Here is a 20,097-nt window from a genome sequence, read left to right as displayed (position 1 = left end):
TTGGCACAGTGAGGTTGTGTGGGCACATGGAGATGAGGGCGTTCAGATTTTAATGTGGCATGATTATGACATTAGGCAGAATCAAGAGAAGAGGAGGGAGGTTGGGACATGAAGTTTTTCCTTTACTTGTTTGCTTGGGTGGCAAGGAACTTGCTTTGGATTCAACCTTCTACCATTGGGTTTGGAATCTCTTTTTTGTGTAGGCATTCACTGTTCACCTTAGTCTTCTTCATGTCTTAGCCGTTGGTTCTCTTCCTAGGCCTTGTGAGTAAGCTGTTATATTTCACCAACTGTTTATACTTGCAATGGAGCTCAAAGAGCATTTGTTACCTCTCCGCTTTAAAGCTTCACGGATGTTGGTGTTCCTCATGACATAGGCTGATTACTCCTCACTCTGAAGTATGCCGTGATATGTTTGAACAGATTCCATATATACTTGCATTCTCTATTCGTAGTGATATTCAGCAAATGTCATCTCGATATATTCCTTCTGTGGGGTGGTGTGGTATTCAAGAATTATTTGTGAAGGTCCCAATCAACACTGAATATCCCAATCATAGAGAGGAATCATGTTTGCCAAGATTAAAAATAATAATAATTAGTAACTCCTAATATAGTAGAAAAATAATTCTCACAACCCCACAGATAATAATATCAAACAAATTATATACAATTGTGTATGAATGATTATAAATTTATAATAATTTGCTATATATACTAATCCTCATTCATTTTCATGCAAACCCAGTTGTAGGCTGATTACTCTTTACTTATAGAAGTGATCCCTTATATAAGCTAGAGGGCCATAACGGTTTTGCCTGCTTTGTTTGAACATGATGGTTCTCCAGGATGTCAAACAGGCTTTGTTTCTCTTTTGTTTATATGAAATAAATAGCAGTTTCATAATGATAAAAGGATACATTATCAGAATGTTGTCTTTGCATTTAAAATTTGAGATTTTCTGTTCTGCCATGACTTGTGAAAGGAATTTAGTAGGAAGTGTTAGTTGGTGTTCGAACATTTTTGACATGATGTTGTCATATTTTTAGGTATATAATATTTATACCTATTCCAGAGCCTCTAAAATTTCAATTTGAAATAAGCAGATGGATTTGTTTTGCTAAGTCTTTTTTTTTGTGTGTTGTTTTCTCAGGAGGAAAAAGAGAAGCAAAATGTCCCTGTAGTCCAGTTGAATGTGATACACTTGTTAGCTGACATGGCGCTTCTGCTAAAACGGCCTGAAGTTGTGGAGATGATATTACCTCTTTTTATTGAGAGTTTGGAAGAGGGTGATGCTTCAACACCTAGCCTTTTGCGGCTTAGGGTATGGATATTTGTTACTTACTCTGAATGGAGCCTTTGTCAGTATGTTTGATTTAGGGAAGCTGTATAAACAATATATATTTTTGTAGTTTTTGATTAAAAATAATTCCCTACTTTGCTGTGACACAGCCATAGAATGTGCGACTGACAATGATTGTGCACATTACATATCATTTTGCAGCTTTTGGATGCAGTGGCTCGCATGGCCAGCTTAGGTTTTGAGAAATCATATCGTGAAACAGTAGTATTGCTAACAAGGAGCTATTTAGATAAACTCTCTACTGTTGGATCAACTCAAAGCAGAACATTAGCTCCAGAAGCTACTACAGAAAGGGTTGAGGTTTGTATCAGGTCTATATGCTTGTGACTTGCTACAATAAAGTATAGGTGAAAATTTGTTACCAGTCCAATCCTATTTTACATTTTTTGACAGAAATGAGATGCTTGGCTTCATTGTAATAGACTGCAATTTTTTAATCAGAGACACTTATCCTGTTATGATTGATGCAGACTTTGCCTGCCGCATTTGTTTCAGTTGCCTCTGGTCTTACTGATGCTAAATTAAGGTCTGACTATCGTCACCGTCTATTGGCTTTATGTTCTGACGTGGGTTTAGTAGCAGAATCAAAGACTGGCAGGTATTAAAACGATGATTAAAATAAGTGACAGAAACTCATGAAACAATGTAACAGGAGATAGATTCCTTAGAGAGATGCAGAGGAAACATATTTTTGTGTGTATAATCCATATGGTTCTTGTGTTCATGCCTTATGATGCATAGCTCTGAGTTCATTTTTGGTTGCTGAAATTGAGAATGAATTAATCTTCTTGGTTTGCCCTAATGCAATTTGTTGTGGTATTTGTATACTTGCACGATATAAGATATAAGCAGTGAAGCACTCAACCTAAAAATATGAGTATTAAATACTTGTTGTTGTACTTGCATATAGAAAAGAGGCTTAATCTTTCAATTACCAATGGTTTTTCTTTTAATGCAGGAGTGGAGCTGATTTGCTAGGGCCGCTTCTGCCATCTGTTGCTGAGATATGTTCAGATTTTGATCCTACCCAAGATGTAGAGCCTCCTTTGCTAAAATTGTTCCGGAATTTATGGTTTTATATTGTGCTGTTTGGTTTAGCTCCACCTATCCAGACAAATCAACCATCTTCCAAGTTGCTTTCTACAACCATGAATAGCCTAGGGAGCATGAGTGCCATGGCTCTTCAAGCAGTGGCAGGACCCTATATGTGGAATGTACAATGGTCATCGGCAGTCCAGAAAATCACCCAAGGAACACCGCCGCTTGTAAGATAAATTCACTACCAACAGCATGGTTTTGCTAATTGTGTTCTACAAAATATGAAAATTTTTGTTATAATTTTTTGCCATATGGATGCCAAACTAAAACAGTTATATGCATACGTTGAAAATGTTGGATGTCAAACCTTTTTCTAAGCTGTTTCTATTTCCTTATTTTAGCATTTCAGAGGGTTGGAGCAAGCTTTTAATATATTGTTCTCCAGGTAGTGAGTTCTGTGAAATGGCTGGAAGATGAGTTGGAGCTCAATGCACTACATAATCCTGGCAGCCGTCGAGGTAGTGGGAATGAAAAGGCTGCTGTAGCCCAACGTGCAGCCCTTTCAGCAGCTTTAGGGGGGCGGGTTGAGATAGCATCAATGGGCACAATTTCGGGTAGAATTTTACTTTCAGCTTGTATGAATCTTTAAGCCATTTTTTTGTGTCTTCTAGCTCTAGACATCACATGGATATATGGCGAATCCGATGCTTCCTTGTCAAGATCTCTTATTGAATCATGTGATGAACTCATTCTAGTATTTAATATTTGATCTCGACTCATGTATTTGCATCCATAAACAGGTGTCAAGGCTACTTATCTTCTGGCTGTGGCATTCTTGGAAATTTTACGTTTTAGCTGCAATGGTGGCATTCTTAAAAGTGATTCAAGGGAAATTCAGCATAGAAGTGCTTTTGGTTGTGTTTTCAAGTACCTCGCTACTCCAAATCTCATGCCAGCTGTCTATCAATGTCTCACTGCAATTGTTCACCGGGCCTTTGAGGCAGCTGTATCCTGGCTGGTATTCTCTTTTCTCTACTGATTATATTTTTAATTTTCCTATTTTCTTCCGTCCTGGACAGCCTATAGCTTTGTATGCCTGATGCCCCAAACACTGATACCTACAATATGACATGGCATCTACTGTCTTATGGTCCATTGAAATTGGATTTGACATAGACAAGTTGTGTCTGGTGATTATAGTTATTAGTCTGAAGTTTATAGCACTTTCATTTTCTGTAGGTATGGTGGTGAGATAACATATAGTTAATGGGAACATTCAATGTTGATTTGTTCTGGTTGCAGAATGTGCCTTCACATGTACCTGTCTCTATTTTTAATTGGGCAATTATTTATATGCAAATTTTCAACTACTTGTGACATCTATGTCCATGAATAGATGGACATATACGATACTATTAAAATCTATAATGATCCATCAGATCCAAATCCATGTTATATATATGTGTGTGCGGGGGAGGGGGGGCACATTCTAAAAATTACAGTATTTAAATACTCACATGACTGAATTTTGTAATTATGATATATGTTCTATATTGATATCTTTGCAAATTTGAAAATTCACTTTGATATTAAAAGCCATTTATTGTTGTTCTAGTATTTAGATAATATTATTCTATGCTCATTTAGGTAAACAAATTAAAATTCTATTAAAGGAGCATAATGTACAAGATTACATGCCAATCATATGCTTTTGCTGGTCTGCTATGTGGTATGATATTCAATATTTGAGCCTTAGACAACTTGGCTACAAGATTGATAATCATTTTCACTCTGATAGTCAAAACATAGATGTTTCATAGTCTGCAATTGATGCAATTTTACAAATTGGATTAGCCACTTTAATACTTTTTATGGAGATAAATGTCCCTTGAGGGCTGCAAATTTTCCTCGATCAGAAAGTCAAAATTGGCAATAAGTGTGCTTTCCTTCTTTTCTTTTCCTTTTTACATCAATCCACCCCTTATCTTCAACAGCCAAAACAGACTGGTCCTTTGAAGCTTATGAGTTCTCTAATGGTCATGATTGCTTTTCACAATTGATGCACTTCACTTTTCCATTTGATCCATCAAACCCCCCGCTCTTGTTGTTCTTATCCAGGAGGGATACTCATGTAGATAAGGTCCAAATAGGGCACACCTTATGCAAGAATAAAACAATGCATGCACTGCCTAGATGAGTTCCTTCCTTCATTGAATAGCGGAACTTTTCTTGAGGAACAAGGTATTCAAAAGCGTTTCCCATAATAGAATTTGTCTTGAAGTACAAGTCAATATGGGAATAGCTTTGGACTACAAGCCAAGTCAACATGGTGACTTCTTAAGTAGGGTGTGTTACAACAAAAACTAGCCCCAATGTGGAAAAATCCCTGTCACCAAGGTGCAAGCTCATGCTGAACCTAGGGGGGCTTCCTGCTGTGAGTTTGTGACCATAAAAGCTCTTCCCTACTTTAGGCTAGCTCTTTTACTCTGAAACCTGGTAATGCGTTTTCAATAAGGTAGATTTAAGATGTACAAATGAACGTGCAAGTCTAGTATAAAATGAGTATGTTTGAGGTGCAAATCTGATTTTAAGTGATGTTATTGTCATTAGTTTTCAGGTTTGCAAAAAAGTGAAGCTGGATAAAGTTTATGATTTGGAAATGAAAGTTTAGGTGCTTAAATGCAATTTGGAATTTACAATTTCTGAATTAAATATGATGCAAAATTGCAAAAATTTATAACAGAAATCAAGAAGGTAAATTCCAGAATGCAAAATATGTGAAAAAAGTCTAATTCTAGGTCTAGAAATGAAGTATTTATACTCAAATGCGATCTGGAAATTAAAATTTGTGTGTTAATCTAAATTCTGGAAATCCTTAAAATAAAAAAGAAAAACTAAATTTAATTTCCAGAATGTAGAAATTTAGATTTTTTAGTTTATGGTCTAAATTAGGTTCTAGGCAAATGTGCAAGGCTGGAAAATGAAATTTTGGAAATGAATAATGCACAAAAGAAGCAGAAAATTCATAGTAGAAATGCACATGTATTTTCCATATTGCAAATGAAGTAAAAAGAAGGTTCAAGAACTAAGTTTTTGGTGGTGAGAAAGGGTGTACTAGTGCTTCACTAACATCCTAGGAATCATCAAAAGTCTGCATATATTCATGCTATAGAAATCCTAAGATTTGGAAATTAAATCAAATGAAATGAGATGTAAATTTCAGAATTGAGCCTAGGTGTGTTTGTTTAATTTTCTCCTAGATCTGGCTATTACTACAGTGTAAGAAACTGTATCAAAAGAAAACAACCACAAGAATTCAGAGTGGGGTTTCACACCTAAATAAGCTTGGCCATTTGAAGTAGTGTTCCTCTTGAGTAGCCTTGGTCTACCACCTTCTTTTACATCTGTAGCTTTAATCTCCAACATAGATAAGATATAAGCCTTGTACAACATGAAGAAAAATTGCTCCAATATATGCATACAGAAATTCTTGTAGGAATTTACAGGGTAAGTTCCTCAGAAAGAATACCAAAAGGACACCGCTCACAACCAGATCTCAAATCAATACACCAGTATTTTTGACGTGGTTAAAACCCTCAGAGTGCAAGGAGGGAAACAGTCCACGGCCTGTCCCAACGTGGGTACAGACAATTTATTAATCAAAGAATGAAAATTTACATAAGCTTCTCTCATGCACGGATTACCCGAACAATGACCCTCCATGCGCTTTAAATAGAACTCATGGACCAATCGGGTGTCAAGCCACGGATCAAGTGTCGGTAATACCGAGGTGAGAGTGAACCGTCGGATCACTACATATCGTGACCGTCGGATTGTAAGTTACAAAATGTACAACGGTAAAGAAACACACTTTACCTAACTCTAACCTAACTCTATACTAGACCAAGTTGAACTTAACTATATCCTATGTGTCGGAATATCCTAACATCCCCCCTTAAGAACAACTTGGGATAGGATTGAAGGATTTACAAATATGACACAATAGGAGAAGGAAGGAGGCACTAGAGCCTATCCCCCCTTAGTGACAACTTCCTGAACTCCAAGCATATATCGAAGTTTAGTGAACTTCGCCTCTGTGAGAGCCTTTGTGAAGATGTCTGCAACCTGATCATCTGTTGGACAATATTGCACTTCAAGAACATGGTCATGAATGAGCTTTCTGATGAAGTGCATGTGTAGTTCAATGTGTTTGCTGCGCTGATGCTGGACTGGATCTTTGCATAGCTGAATGGCACTTTGATTATCACACCAAAGTGTGGTTGGATGCTGCTGCTCAAAGCCAAACTCTGATAGGATCTGACGAAGCCACAAGGCTTCCTTACTAGCTTCCACGGCACCACGATACTCTGCTTCTGCTGACGAAAGAGAAATGGCAGCCTGTTTCTTACAAGCCCATGTAATAGGTCCTGAACCAAGAGTGAAGACATAACCGGCAGTAGACTTCCGATCATCAAGGTCACCAGCCCAATCAGAATCAGTGAAACCAACTAACAGAGGAGCTGCTTTGGCACTGTAATGAATCCCAAACTGTACTGTACCTCGAACATAACGAAGTATTCTTTTAGCTGCTTTCCAATGACTTTCACGGGGGTTTTGCATAAAACGAGCAACAAGGCCAACAGCAAAGGAAAGATCAGGACGAGTATGGGTTAAATACAAGAGTTTTCCGACAAGTTGACGGTATAAGGTAGCATCAACTTCAGGAGAAGTACAAGAGACTGAAAGTTTGACTCCAGACTGAAAGGGAGAAGGGGCTGGCTTACAGTCTTCCATGTGAAAATGACGAAGAATATCACAAGCATACTTGGACTGGGAAAGGAAAATACCTTCTTGGGATTGCAAGACTTGAAGACCGAGAAAATAGTGTAAGTGTCCTAAGTCTGTCATTTCAAATTTCTTTTTAAGGCTGGACTTCACATGGTTTATAAGGTTGGGATCACTACCAGTAAGAATAAGATCATCAACATAAAGAACAAGGATGATAAGAGAGTTGCCCACTTTCTTGGTGTAGACAGTATTGTCAGAATGACACCTAGAAAAGCCAGATTCTAAAAGAAAGCTATCCATTTTGGCATACCAAGCCCGAGGAGCTTGCTTGAGGCCATAAAGGGATTTCTTAAGTCGACAAACGAGGCTGGAGTCTGTTTGTATGAAGCCAATGGGTTGTTCCATATAGATTTCTTCCTGCAAGTCCCCATGCAAGAAGGCAGATTTAACATCCATTTGATGGACTTCCCATTTTAAAGAGGCAGCAAGGGAAAGAACAAGGCGGATAGAGTTCATTTTGGCAACTGGAGAGAAGGTTTCAGTGTAGTCAATGCCTTCAACCTGTGAAAAGCCCTTAGCAACTAGACGAGCTTTATGTTTATCAACTTTCCCATCTGGTCCATACTTGGTTCTGTAAACCCATTTGCATCTAACAAGTTTGCGTCCCTTTGGTAGAGGAACAAGATCCCATGTATCATTTGTCATCAATGAATGATATTCTTCATTCATAGCTGCTTCCCAATGTGGATGGCCTGAAGCTTCTGCAAAAGTGTCAGGATCATGATTTACTGGAGCTTGAGCCAGTAAAGAAGAGGCTCTTTCAAACTGAGAACGTGTACGTCGCTGATCTGTAGGATCACCGGCAAGATCACCTGCTGCATCCCGAGTAGCACGGACCCATCTTGGAAGTTGAGGATCCTGAGAAGGTGGGGGAGGATTATCATCCTCGCTTTCATCATCAGAAGAAGAAATGTTTTCAAAGATAGAAGAGATAGGAAGAGGTGGCACATCCGCCGGACTAGGCTCGCAGGCCGATTTATTTTCATCAAATTTTACATCTCTTCTAATGATAACATTTTTGGACTTAAATGGAATAAGTCTATAACCTTTTACATCTTCAGAATATCCAACAAAAGTACATTTCTCACTCTTAGGTTCTAAAGCTTTATGCTTTTCATCTGGAATATGGGCCCATGCTTCACTTCCAAACACACGAAAGTGACTTACATCTGGTTTAATGGAACTCCAAGCTTCTTCTGGAGTGATATTCTCTAGAACCTTAGTAGGAGTGCGATTGATTATATAATTTGCACAATTAATTGCTTCGGCCCAAAAACTAAGACTGAGTCCTTTAGATTGCAGCATACAATTAGCCATTTCCTTTAAGGTGCGATTTTTCCTTTCAGCTACACCATTTTGTTGTGGAGTGTATGGAACAGTATGTTGCATTTGAATTCCATTTTCGGTGCAAAAGTTGATGAATGCGTTTTTAACATATTCTCCACCATTATCAGTTCTTAGCTTAAGAATTTGATGTCCAGATTGTTTTTCAACAAATGCTTTGAAGGCCAAAAAAGTGCTAAATACTTCGCTCTTGAGTTTTAAGAAGTATACCCAAGTGCGTCTGGAGAAATCATCAATGAAAGTTAAGAAGTACTTGCAGCCAGAGAATGAAGCAACAGGAAGAGGACCACATAAATCACTGTGCACAAGCTGTAAAGGGGCTGAGGCGTGCCAAGAGGCACGTTTGTCAAAACTGTCCCGATGATGTTTTCCGAGTACACATCCGGAACAAACACCATCTTTGCAAGATACCATAGGAAGACCTGTCACCATGTTTTCTTTACATAGATGCTGAAGGGAGCGATAGTTTAAGTGACCATACCGCTCATGCCAAAGTTTGCTCACTTCATCATTATGAGCAACAAATACTGAGGGAAGATGGGATGACCCAAAGTTGTGAAACTTATACAACCTTTTGGAATCATCAGCAAGACCAGTAGCTAGAATCTGTTTAGGATCTTTTAGATCCTTGATTACAACATCATGAGGTGAAAATTCAACAATTTTACCTTCACCTGAATGAGTTATCTGATAGACAGATAGAAGGTTGCAGGATAAGTTTGGAACACATAATACATCATTGAACTGACCATTGTCTAGATGAACAGTTCCAGTCCCTACAACATTAAGAGATCTATCATCACCAACATATATATTTTTGGTGTTACAATCATTTAAAGAAGAAAACATGGCTTGGTTTTTGGCCATGTGACAAGAGGCTCCAGAATCAATGAGCCACTCATGAGAATGAGAAGAAGAAGAAGATACATTTAATGCATAACCAGACTGAGATGATTGACGATGACATGCAGAAAATGCCGTTCCGGAAGTTGAAGTTGAAGTAGGCTCCAGATGGATGTTATGTTTCTTCATTGCGGCTTCCAAGGCTTCCATCTTCTTAAAGCATTTAGATTCTAAGTGGCCATCTCGATTACAAAAGTTACAATGTCTGTCAGTCTTCTTCCATTTGTTTTTATTGGTCTTGTCATATTGCTGAAATGATCTTTCATCTTGAGGCTGAGTTGGTTTAGGACCATTCCTTTGAGGATAAGACTTCTTAGGATTCTTTGAATTTGGTTGCTGCTGGGCGGCTAACGCTTTCGAGGAAGAGTTTCCAAGATTAAGAAGACCAAGGTGTAAGAGTTTTTCTTGTTCTCTTATTAAGGAATCACAAAAGGAGTCAAAGGAAGGGGGCTTGTAGTCTTTGCCTTGACAAATGAAAGCTTCCCTGGTAGAATGGAAAGTGGAAACAAATACAGAGTAGGCTGGTCCCAACTTAGTAAGGATGGAATAAATAAGGTTACCATCTTCTTTCTTAACTTTAACACCTTCCAAGAGATATCTAAGGGTCTTGAATTTGGACAAGAAATCTTCAATGCAAGAAAAATTATTAGGATCCAAAGTAAGCAACTCATTCTCAAGTTGATGGGCTCTAATTTCATTTTTAATCCCAAAAACTTTAGCAAGTTTTTCTAATGCTTCATGAGGAGTTTCAATTTCTGCAATGTGGAATCTAAGATCAGGAGAAACAGACATTCCTATCAAACCACGTGCTTGATCTTGTCTATTTTCCCATTTTTCGGCCTTGTCTTCATCTTTGGGTTTCTTCTCTTGGTCTGTGGCTATTCTGAAGAGACCTTTACTTCTAAGTAAATCTCCCATGTAGGCTACCCATTGGAAGTAGTTAGTGCTGTCAAGAATGACTTGGCATGGACTTTCCATTTTTTGAAAAACAACTGAAGCTGAAGATGCTGAAAGTAAGTGGTCCAATGGATAGATCTCGAAAAAATAGGCGGTTTTAAAAAAAACGGCTCTGAAAAAGGCTTCCGGATGAAGAAGTTATGGCTTTTTGAAAAAAAATTGTTGACGTTGCCGGCAAAGTGCGCGAATGTGCGGGAATGAAAAAATCCGCCCCCACAAAATGGAGACTTGAACCCAAGACCTCTACTCTCTTAAAAGGTCTTTGAACCAATTGATCTATACAAAATATTTGAGAGAGAGAGAGAGAGAGAGAGAGAGAGAGAGAGAGAGGGGGGGGGGGGGGGGCCTCGATTTGCGTGCTTGCCTTGGGAAGACTCTTTTCCCCTACAAAACACAAAACACAAAACCCAACACGAATATCCAAAGAAAAACGAACCTTACGGCTCGAAGTTAGCTTTAGCCAAAAAACTAGAAATTTTTAAAAAAAAATCTCAAAGTTAGCTTTTAGCCGAAAAACTAAATATTTTTCTCAATGTTTCTGATTTTCCGAGATCACACTAAGGTGCAGGGAAAAGAGCATACGCATGAGAAAAATCCTTTCTTTCTGTTTCTGATTTGCCCAGATCGCACAGAGTCGCAGGGCAAAGAGCATACGCAGAAATGAAAGGTATAGATCCGGAAAAAAAAGGCTAAATAAACCGAAACCGAAATAAGCAGAGAGAAAATGACAGTAAACTGCAAAAAAAAACACTGTATACCTCCCGATCTGAAAAATGACGCAGCTAGGGCTACCGGAAACCTTTTCGCGTGAAACGAAAGGGGTTCCTCACTGAAACAGATGCTCCGAACGCAACAGAGCAGTCCTCTCGGCCCGAAAGCAGTCAGAAACAGCAGATCTAGGAAACGACAGCCGCATGCAGTTCTACCGGCTTCAGATTTGGATCACCAACGGACGCGGCCCTCAAATAGCTCCGATACCATGTAGGAATTTACAGGGTAAGTTCCTCAGAAAGAATACCAAAAGGACACCGCTCACAACCAGATCTCAAATCAATACACCAGTATTTTTGACGTGGTTAAAACCCTCAGAGTGCAAGGAGGGAAACAGTCCACGGCCTGTCCCAACGTGGGTACAGACAATTTATTAATCAAAGAATGAAAATTTACATAAGCTTCTCTCATGCACGGATTACCCGAACAATGACCCTCCATGCGCTTTAAATAGAACTCATGGACCAATCGGGTGTCAAGCCACGGATCAAGTGTCGGTAATACCGAGGTGAGAGTGAACCGTCGGATCACTACATATCGTGACCGTCGGATTGTAAGTTACAAAAAGTACAACGGTAAAGAAACACACTTTACCTAACTCTAACCTAACTCTATACTAGACCAAGTTGAACTTAACTATATCCTATGTGTCGGAATATCCTAACAATTCTATTATTCCAAAATATGATCACTCTCTTAACAACCATTACAAGTAAGAGGGGCCTCAACTTTATAGAATTCCAGGCTAAATCTCGTCACAATAAAGTAATAATATAATAGTGATCAAGTTTGATATGTCAAACTTAAATAATATAGTATTACATGGACATGAATTTATCATCAAATAATCTTTTATCTCTCCACATGAAAGCTCCAAGAGAGATAGGGCACATTCTAAAAGACTTGTATTGAGAAATTGTTAAAATAATTTTGTACAAGTGGGGCACCCTAAAGGGAGGAGTCAAAGTGGTTACAGCCCTCTAACAATGATAAAATAATCTCCATGACGAGTGCACCCTCTAAGTTTCCTCCAAAAATAGCATAAGTGGTCTTCGAGGTCCAACAACCATCTTAAAATAACGATCCATAGGAACATATGCATTAGGTCCACATTGACCATGTGAGATAACCATAAAATATTCCCCATAAGAGATAGTATGCCGTAGGGAGATGTGCAAAAACTCCCAAAGGTATGGTGAATTAGCTCAAGTTGGTTAACCTTTCAATAATGTGGAAACACAATGTGAACAAGGCCAATTAAAAGTGGAATGCTTTAGCTAGAAGAACATGTAAAAGAGGACAAGAGCACATAACTAACCATCAAACTATGTGCAAGCTTCAACCAACTCCATAGGAGTGTGTGCTAAGGGATGAGAGGCCAAAGCCTAGTCAAATGAGGTGGCACATGTGAGTAAGAAAGACATTAAAAGATACACCAACGAATTGATGGGGAGGGCAACTTCTACAAAATATTATAATGACGAAAATCTGCCATGTAACAACCAATTGAAAGTAACAGCTAGAGCATCGTGAGTAAGGGGAACAGTAATATGATATACTCAACAAAGATCAAGCATTGAAAAACAACTTTGACAAGATAAAAGATATGTGATAAACAATTGAAGCAATCTCCACTAATGGTACAAACATAACCAATCCATCAAATATGCTAAAGAGAGTGAAAGGGCATGACAAACTTATTGTGCAAATTTATTCTCCATGGTTACCCTCATAATTACATGTGCACCATGATAATGCCCATGATCTGCAAATTGGTCCATAGAAAGTTCATATGTATCATGCTTTCAAGTGTCATGAAAATGGTCCTTGGACACCCCATACGAAATATACCGTAACAGGATGCGCTTCCTTTTCAACTCAAAATAGTTCAATGAAAACTTAAATTGGTAGGTTGGAGATCTCGAGTGATGCACCCTTTTATTTAGGTAGATTTTGCTTCAACGCTAGTTCACTAAAAATAGAAACTCCTAGAATAACATGTGTCATGAACTAAAAGTCAAATAAATTGAAATGAAAAGTCAAACTATAGAGAAATGATAGTGCAAGTCATTTGCTTGAAATATTCCCTAAGATAGATGCACTCCTCATGTTGCTAATAATAGACTACGTGGAACCAAAAGTAGTGGAAAAGCACCTCCTCAAGTGATGCATCTCCTTCCAGATTGCAATATCTTTGGACCACAAGTTAACTTGGAAAATGGTTGCTTGGTGTGCAAGTCAAGTGAAATTGATGCAAACTTGCACTACACGTTGTTGGAAACCTAATCCGCTAAGGGTTAAGGTGTGGAAATTGGACAGTCAAAGGGAGTCCAAGAGACGTTGGAAGATGAATCCAACAATCACAAGAATGTATTATAAATGCACATCTATGCTAACAATAAATGCAATTAATGATTTACCTTTCCTATCTTGACTATGTTTAACATGGTACCAGAGTAGGTGTACTCCTACCCTGCCCAAATATGAGCCACTAATTTTGTGACCTCTTTGTGCATGTCAGTTTTGCATTTCATGAATATGTTGTCAGCTAAATTCTAGTTGTGAACTCTGCCCAGTTTTGTAGTAGCTCTAAGAAACGTTCCATGCATAATTACACCTTGTAGAAACGCATCCGTTCATCCTAGCTACCAAATGCACATGGGCTTGTCATATCTGTTTTTGCGCTGTCTTGAAGAAGAATACGCCTCCTCTGCATCCCTGAAATTTATGCAGTCACTTAAATGACCCTCAGTAGGGAATTTATGTGCTGAATTACATTTGCGTTGAATATCATTTGCTGTGAACCATTGTTGAGACAGTCATTCCATTGAGAGTCAGTTGTTCCAGATGCGATGGCTCTCAGTCAAGAGAAAATTGTTGTTGTGTTGTTTATTATCTAAAGTTGTCATTGTTATTCAAGGACTTGTTGGTTCATATTATATAATGTTGTTAGTGCTATTCAAGAGCTATCACTACTATAACAAGTCGTTGGTTCATGTTATTCAAGTTTACATTGAGTAATGTGCTTTGAGTTTTGTGCGTTGAACTTATTTGTGTTGCTACACCACTAAGAAACTTGTTTTGTTCAATTCTTGAGTTTCGTAAAACATTGGCAGAGGAAAAGACACGCCAACCAAGATTTCCTGCACCACGAAAGTATCGAGCTTTTGTAGGAAGATATATGGGTCTTAAAAAGAGAAGAGTTCCCAGAGTTTTTGTCTAAGGAAATATAAGATTGTAGAATTGATATCCTTGTAGACTTTGGAGGTGTGTCCATGTCTGGTACTGAAATGAGGTTGTCGAAGTTTAATGTTGCGTTGAAATTCTTTGTGCATTGAACTGTTAGGCTTTTGCTGCATGCGTTGGCTCATATCGTGAGTTACATTCCATTCATATGCTTGTTACCTTGCATTGAACGTCGTGCTGATTATGTTGACCACGTTGGCTAGTCCTTGCTGCGTGAATAGTTCATGAATTAATTCTGAAGTGTGAATACCTGCATGGGATGGTGCGTAACACCTGCAAGTTCTGGTGAACGCTGCATCTATTTGAATGCTTTACATGGAAAAAAAACAGTTGTGCGAGCAGAGAGAGAAATAATTGACGACTCCTGCATTGTCCAATTAGAGGTAGCCTCTAGCATTGAAATATGAAGTTGTGATATGAGCTTCCAGTAATAAACCACTTGAATTTGAATTTGGTGGTAGCGCATTTGCGTGTTCATCAGGTTTTGCATTTAATTCACCATTTGGGAGCAACATATTTTCAAGAAGAACATCATCAATGATGCCGCGAGTAAGGTAGAAATTATGTGGACTTTCCTTCGGCGCATTAACATCGGCTTCAACATTTTTTTTGTGTAAGGATTTGAAAACCCCATCGCTTTTATTTACTATGCTTTGGTTTGAATGATTTGATCTCAAGACAAGGACAAGATCATTTTGACACATCAACGAGAGACTTGAAACATGCATTGTCTCCTAGATGGTTGGACAACATACTAATGTTGGTGAAGAAACCATAAGCTTGAATGTTATTCAAGAATATGTAAAGACACGCCAAGAGGTCTCAGTTTTGTGAGTGCTTAAGTTTGTGTTTTGGTTTCTTAATTTAAAATTTGTGGGCTGGAATATTCAAAACACGCCAAGTTCCATGCAATTAAAAAAGGCATTTGTGTCCTTTACAAATCGAGTGATATTCGAACTATTTGAATTTTCCCACGACTCATGGAATTTGGCCTTTCAATCACTTGGAAGATTTTGTGAGTATTTACATGAGAAAAAGCTCGGCGTATTTTTTGAAAATTTTGTTGCAATCAAAGATGCGAAGAGAGAAGGTACATAGTGGTTTATGTGTGCGTTGAAGGCCTAGTGCACTCCAAGATTAGCAGATATAAACTTCTATGGCTTGACATAAGGATTACATAAATACAAATCTTTGAGTAACCAATGAGTAACTTTGGGTCATTGACTGCATCAACAAGGTTTTTGCAAGCTTTTCCAAATCCTATTCAAAGTTTTTTGCGAGCTGAGTCAAGCTACTCTCGACTCTTCTGAATTCGACTTTGTGTTGACCCAAATCAAAACATATAATTTAATCTCTACAGTTGTCGAGAAGGCTTGGTCAAAGGCTTTTGAGAGGGGATATGAATTACTTCATGGGGAGGAACATAGCGCAGTCAGATTTCCTACACAAGAAGCTCTGTTGTATTTCTTTATTGTAATTTTTGCTCCATGCAATAAACTGAAGTTATCAACTAAAGCAGTGAATCTCGCACTGCTCGAGATATCCAAACTATTTCATGCATAGGATTGAAGAAGGACATTCTCTCGGTGGCATCACTAAATGATTCAAGAAAAAATTATGCCTGCATTATATATTCAATGATGGTTTGATGCACAACTCGTATTCTTCATTTTTGAAATCTTCAATAGTTGAGGTTTGTCTAGCCCTGCTATAGTCTCCACTAGGATTGTTGAGCCTTTATTTCTTTGCTGAGAAAATGGCCAAACTTGATCATTTGCTAGACTTATTAAGCAATCTAATCCTGTCTACTGATGACAACACAGTCGGAATCGACAAAGACTCTCTCTTTGAAATTTAGACCTCTCTACAATATGCACAAGAACAGATTGATTTTTGTAGTCCGAATCTCAATTGCAGCAAGAAGAATTATAGCAGTGGAGTCATCATTCTGAACCTGTTTCTGTTCAGAACATTGGAACAGACTCACATAAACAACAAGTCAATAATGTTATAGTTGATTTAGATCTAGTGCCCAATGAAGCACTGAAATTACATGCAGGTGCAAAAATTCAGCTTGCACTTCCCAAGTCGATCATCATACCTTGGGAAGAGCTTGTCCATAACAAGTACAAAACTGGTCTTGGATATAACAAGGATGTGTCCTTTCATATTCTAGATTACTCAAAGCCCATCCAGTTTCAAAGTGCTGGATTCCTTCATGACAGTTCACCTTCACCTGTTCTAGATTCTGCTCCTCCACATTCGCAGCCAAAAGTTGTTAAATGCCAACACTGTGATCGAGTTGGCCATATGAAATATCACTGTTTTGATCTTCATCCATATGAGCACTGCCGTAAAACCACTCATTCTTAAACAAATTCTTCAAAAACAAGCCTCCTGCAAGAACAAAGATTCATCTTGGATTGATTACTTCTTGGCAATGGGCTTCAACAACCAAGAAAATATTTTAGTCATATGTCAGAATTTCTTCTAGAATATTAAAAGGTCTTGCGGTTGAGTTTTCTCCATCATCTCACCTTGTATCTGACAGGGGGAAGTGATTGTCATCTACAAGCTTCTAAGCCACATCAAGCGAGCCTGAGCCACAACCTGCCATACGAGATTCAGAGTTGTAGCTAGAGACAAAGATGCCCTTGAGCATGCCTTCGGTTGGTGATCAACCTTAAACCATTTATGCGGGGTTGAGACATCTCTTCAAAGAATTGGGGACACTTCCTCTAGCAGAAGACTTCAACTTCTTGCTAGTGTTGGAAGAGTTCTAGGAATTGGATTAAGCATTTCAGAGTTAGTGGTCATCCTTAAACCATCACAGGTTGAGACCTCCCTTTTCAGGTTGAGATTCTCCATTTTTTGCGGGGTGAGACCTCCCTTTCAAGGTTGAAGGTTTCCCTCTTCAAAACATGAGGAGCACTTCCTCTAGCAGAAGACCTCAACTTCATGCTAGATTTGGAATAGTTCTAGGAACAACACTAAGCATTCCAATGTTGGTGGTCATCCTTAAACCACCCCCCTTATACCAACATTTCAGAGAGCACATTTAGTCTAGTGCTGCCATGCATTTTGCACGTTTTGTATTACAACTCTCTTCTTGGACTCATACATACCCCTTTGGATTAGGGGGGGGATGTTGGACACCTAATCCGCTAAGGGTTAAGGTGTGGAAGTTGGACAGTCAAAGGGAGTCCAAGAGACGTTGGAAGATGAATCCAACAGTCACAAGAATGTATTATAAATGCACATCTATGCTAGCAGTAAATGCAATTAATGATTTACCTTTCCTATCTTGACTATGTTTAACACACGTTAAGTTGAAAAGCTTGCTTTGTGTGCAAATCAAATTAATCTTTCAAACAAGGCACATGATCTTAGAGTAGGTGACATATGGATTGCATCTTCAATTGTGGGCACTGGTTTTCAAAACACATGTTGTCTTTCTCTTGAAACCTTATTGCCCTACATTCAATCCTTATGTAGATACTTTTAACTTCAACTCTAGTGGACTTAGAATTCCCAAGATGACTTTGAAAGTTTATGCACATAAATCATTGAACTTCATTTCGAAATGCGTTCGGTAAGTTTCACACCCCCAAAACACTTAGAAGGCTTATGACAACTTATGCTAAATTGTGTATTAAAGTGGATTTTGAAATGGGGTTGACTTAAATAAATACGAAGTGAGTTGGTTGATAAGGTTTAGAAGCAAAAGTTGGAATACAAATATGATTCCTTTAGATGCAAATAATGTTTTTCCTATGGAAACTTGTTGGTCTCTTATCCAAAATATGTGCTAAGGCTATTAAAGGATCTTTGAAAATCTTTTGGGGGAGGAGTAGAAAGAAGAATAATTGTAAACCTAGTTAGTAGTAAGGTGTTGAGGAACATCACCATCTAGTGGAGGTTGTGGTCAACAGAGGCAAAATTTGCAACCAAGAACCCACAAGCACATGGGTAATAAGCTTCTCCTTGAAGAAGAGTCTTTCATACTTGAGAAATTGATTGATGTAGGTTTGTAAGTTGAGGCTAAAACCTACTAAAACAACGTATCAAATTGCAAGTTAAATAAAACTCCTCTTGGTCCAAAATCTCCTAGAGAAGTGAAAAGGTTAGATCAATATAAAAGTTCACGTAGTAACCTAACCTCCACCCAACTCAAACGTAGGAAATTACACATCAATGGGAGTACATACATGAAAGCCTAAAGGTAAGCAAACCCTCAATACTTGATTAGGGCTACAAGGTTTATCTAGACTTGACCTCTAAGGTGAATTATGGAGATGGGTTTAGCAAAATTCCTCTGTTTCCAATCTCCTCAAAACTCGATTATGCCACTACCATCAATTTTTACTCAATGAGGGCTTTCCACTGATATAGACCTTATCCAAAACAGAGTTCCAATTATGCCACTACCATTGGTTTTTACTCAACGAGGTCTTTCCAGTGATATACACCTCATCCAAAATGGAGTTCTGGATAGAAATTACGCCCCTTCAAAGGTTGGCCTTGCTGGCACATTCTTCATATGTCTATGCAACCCCACCTTGGTGGATTGTGCGACAGCCTGGGCAACTCAGTATGTTGGCTATTGCTCGCCTCTTAGGCATACTTGAATTGCCATATGGAAGCGGTCAATGTCTGGTGGCTCGATAATCCGATCACTTGACACTGTTGTTGGGCGGACCTCTCGATGCTCGAGTTGCCGATGGGTTGATGGTTCGATTGGCTGACCATCTAATGCTCAACTTGTAGAAAGTCTACGAAATTTTGCAACTGCTAATATCGACAATCTGAAACTAATTTCTTTTCATATAGACACAAAATTTCTCCACTTTTTTTGCAGCGGAATAAGAACAAAAATAAATACACAATCACACAATTCAATAACAAATTTTTCTAGGGAACCCAACTGGGAAAACCCTCTGCTTGCTTGATAATTTTATTGATAGAAGACTGAGCAATAGATCTCTTACAAATACAACTTTGTCTCAATAGAGAATATAATGATCTCCCTGCTTGAACTAAGGTTGAAACAATCTACAAGACCTTGATTTCCTTTCCTTCTCCTTTGCACACACTTGGAGGCCTATTTCCTAGCGCAAATCCTCCTAAATCCTAGCGCATAGGCTGCCCCTATAAAATAGGAATTTCCTCCTATTTCTTAGCGCAATTCCCAAGGAAAATTGCTCTCTACCAACTCACACACAAGCTCGTTCTTGCACACACTCTCTCACAAGCTCACACACAAACTCTTGCTCAATAATGATACAATTGTGCCTTCGCTCCTCTTTATAAAACCGTTCGAATGGCTAAAATCTGGCAAATTATATTTTAGGAAATTGATTTTGTGATTTATGAGTTAACTGAGTTGAACTAACTCATGCAATGCGTCTCATCTAAATTCTAGAACTTGAGATTCAATCACTAGTCCTTTTCCCAAATTAACTCGCACTAGAAGACAAGAACTTGGCCTTCCACTTCAGCACATTAGTTAACTGCTTCATAACTCATCCTAACTTTTAGGAATGAATCCTAAATTATAGGAATTCATTCTAACTTTTAGGAAATTGGAGCATGCTAAGGAGAAACTTGTTGTGGTTCCTTTGATTAAG

At 38.4% G+C, this 20,097-nt stretch overlaps 1 protein-coding gene across 2 annotated transcripts in view; it reads left to right on the top strand.

Moving 5' to 3' along the window:
• Positions 1-20,097, top strand: part of LOC149224286 (Phosphatidylinositol 3- and 4-kinase family protein) — a 328,841-nt gene that overhangs the window by 83,696 nt on the left and 225,048 nt on the right. For both annotated transcript variants that reach the window (XM_089386063.1, XM_089386064.1), the window contains exons 4-9: positions 1,154-1,324; positions 1,505-1,663; positions 1,834-1,961; positions 2,322-2,628; positions 2,847-3,015; positions 3,202-3,419. In XM_089386063.1, the coding sequence (XP_089242189.1) occupies positions 1,154-1,324; positions 1,505-1,663; positions 1,834-1,961; positions 2,322-2,628; positions 2,847-3,015; positions 3,202-3,419 (1,152 nt within the window). The remainder of the gene's footprint in view (positions 1-1,153; positions 1,325-1,504; positions 1,664-1,833; positions 1,962-2,321; positions 2,629-2,846; positions 3,016-3,201; positions 3,420-20,097) is intronic.

This window comes from Pinus tabuliformis, chromosome Q (assembly GCF_031772625.1).
Source record: "Pinus tabuliformis cultivar Carrire ecotype Pingquan chromosome Q, CPIR1, whole genome shotgun sequence".
Classification (NCBI taxonomy): domain Eukaryota; kingdom Viridiplantae; phylum Streptophyta; class Pinopsida; order Pinales; family Pinaceae; genus Pinus; species Pinus tabuliformis.
Note: the sequence above shows the minus strand (reverse complement) of the source record. Positions and strands in the feature narration are given on the sequence as shown.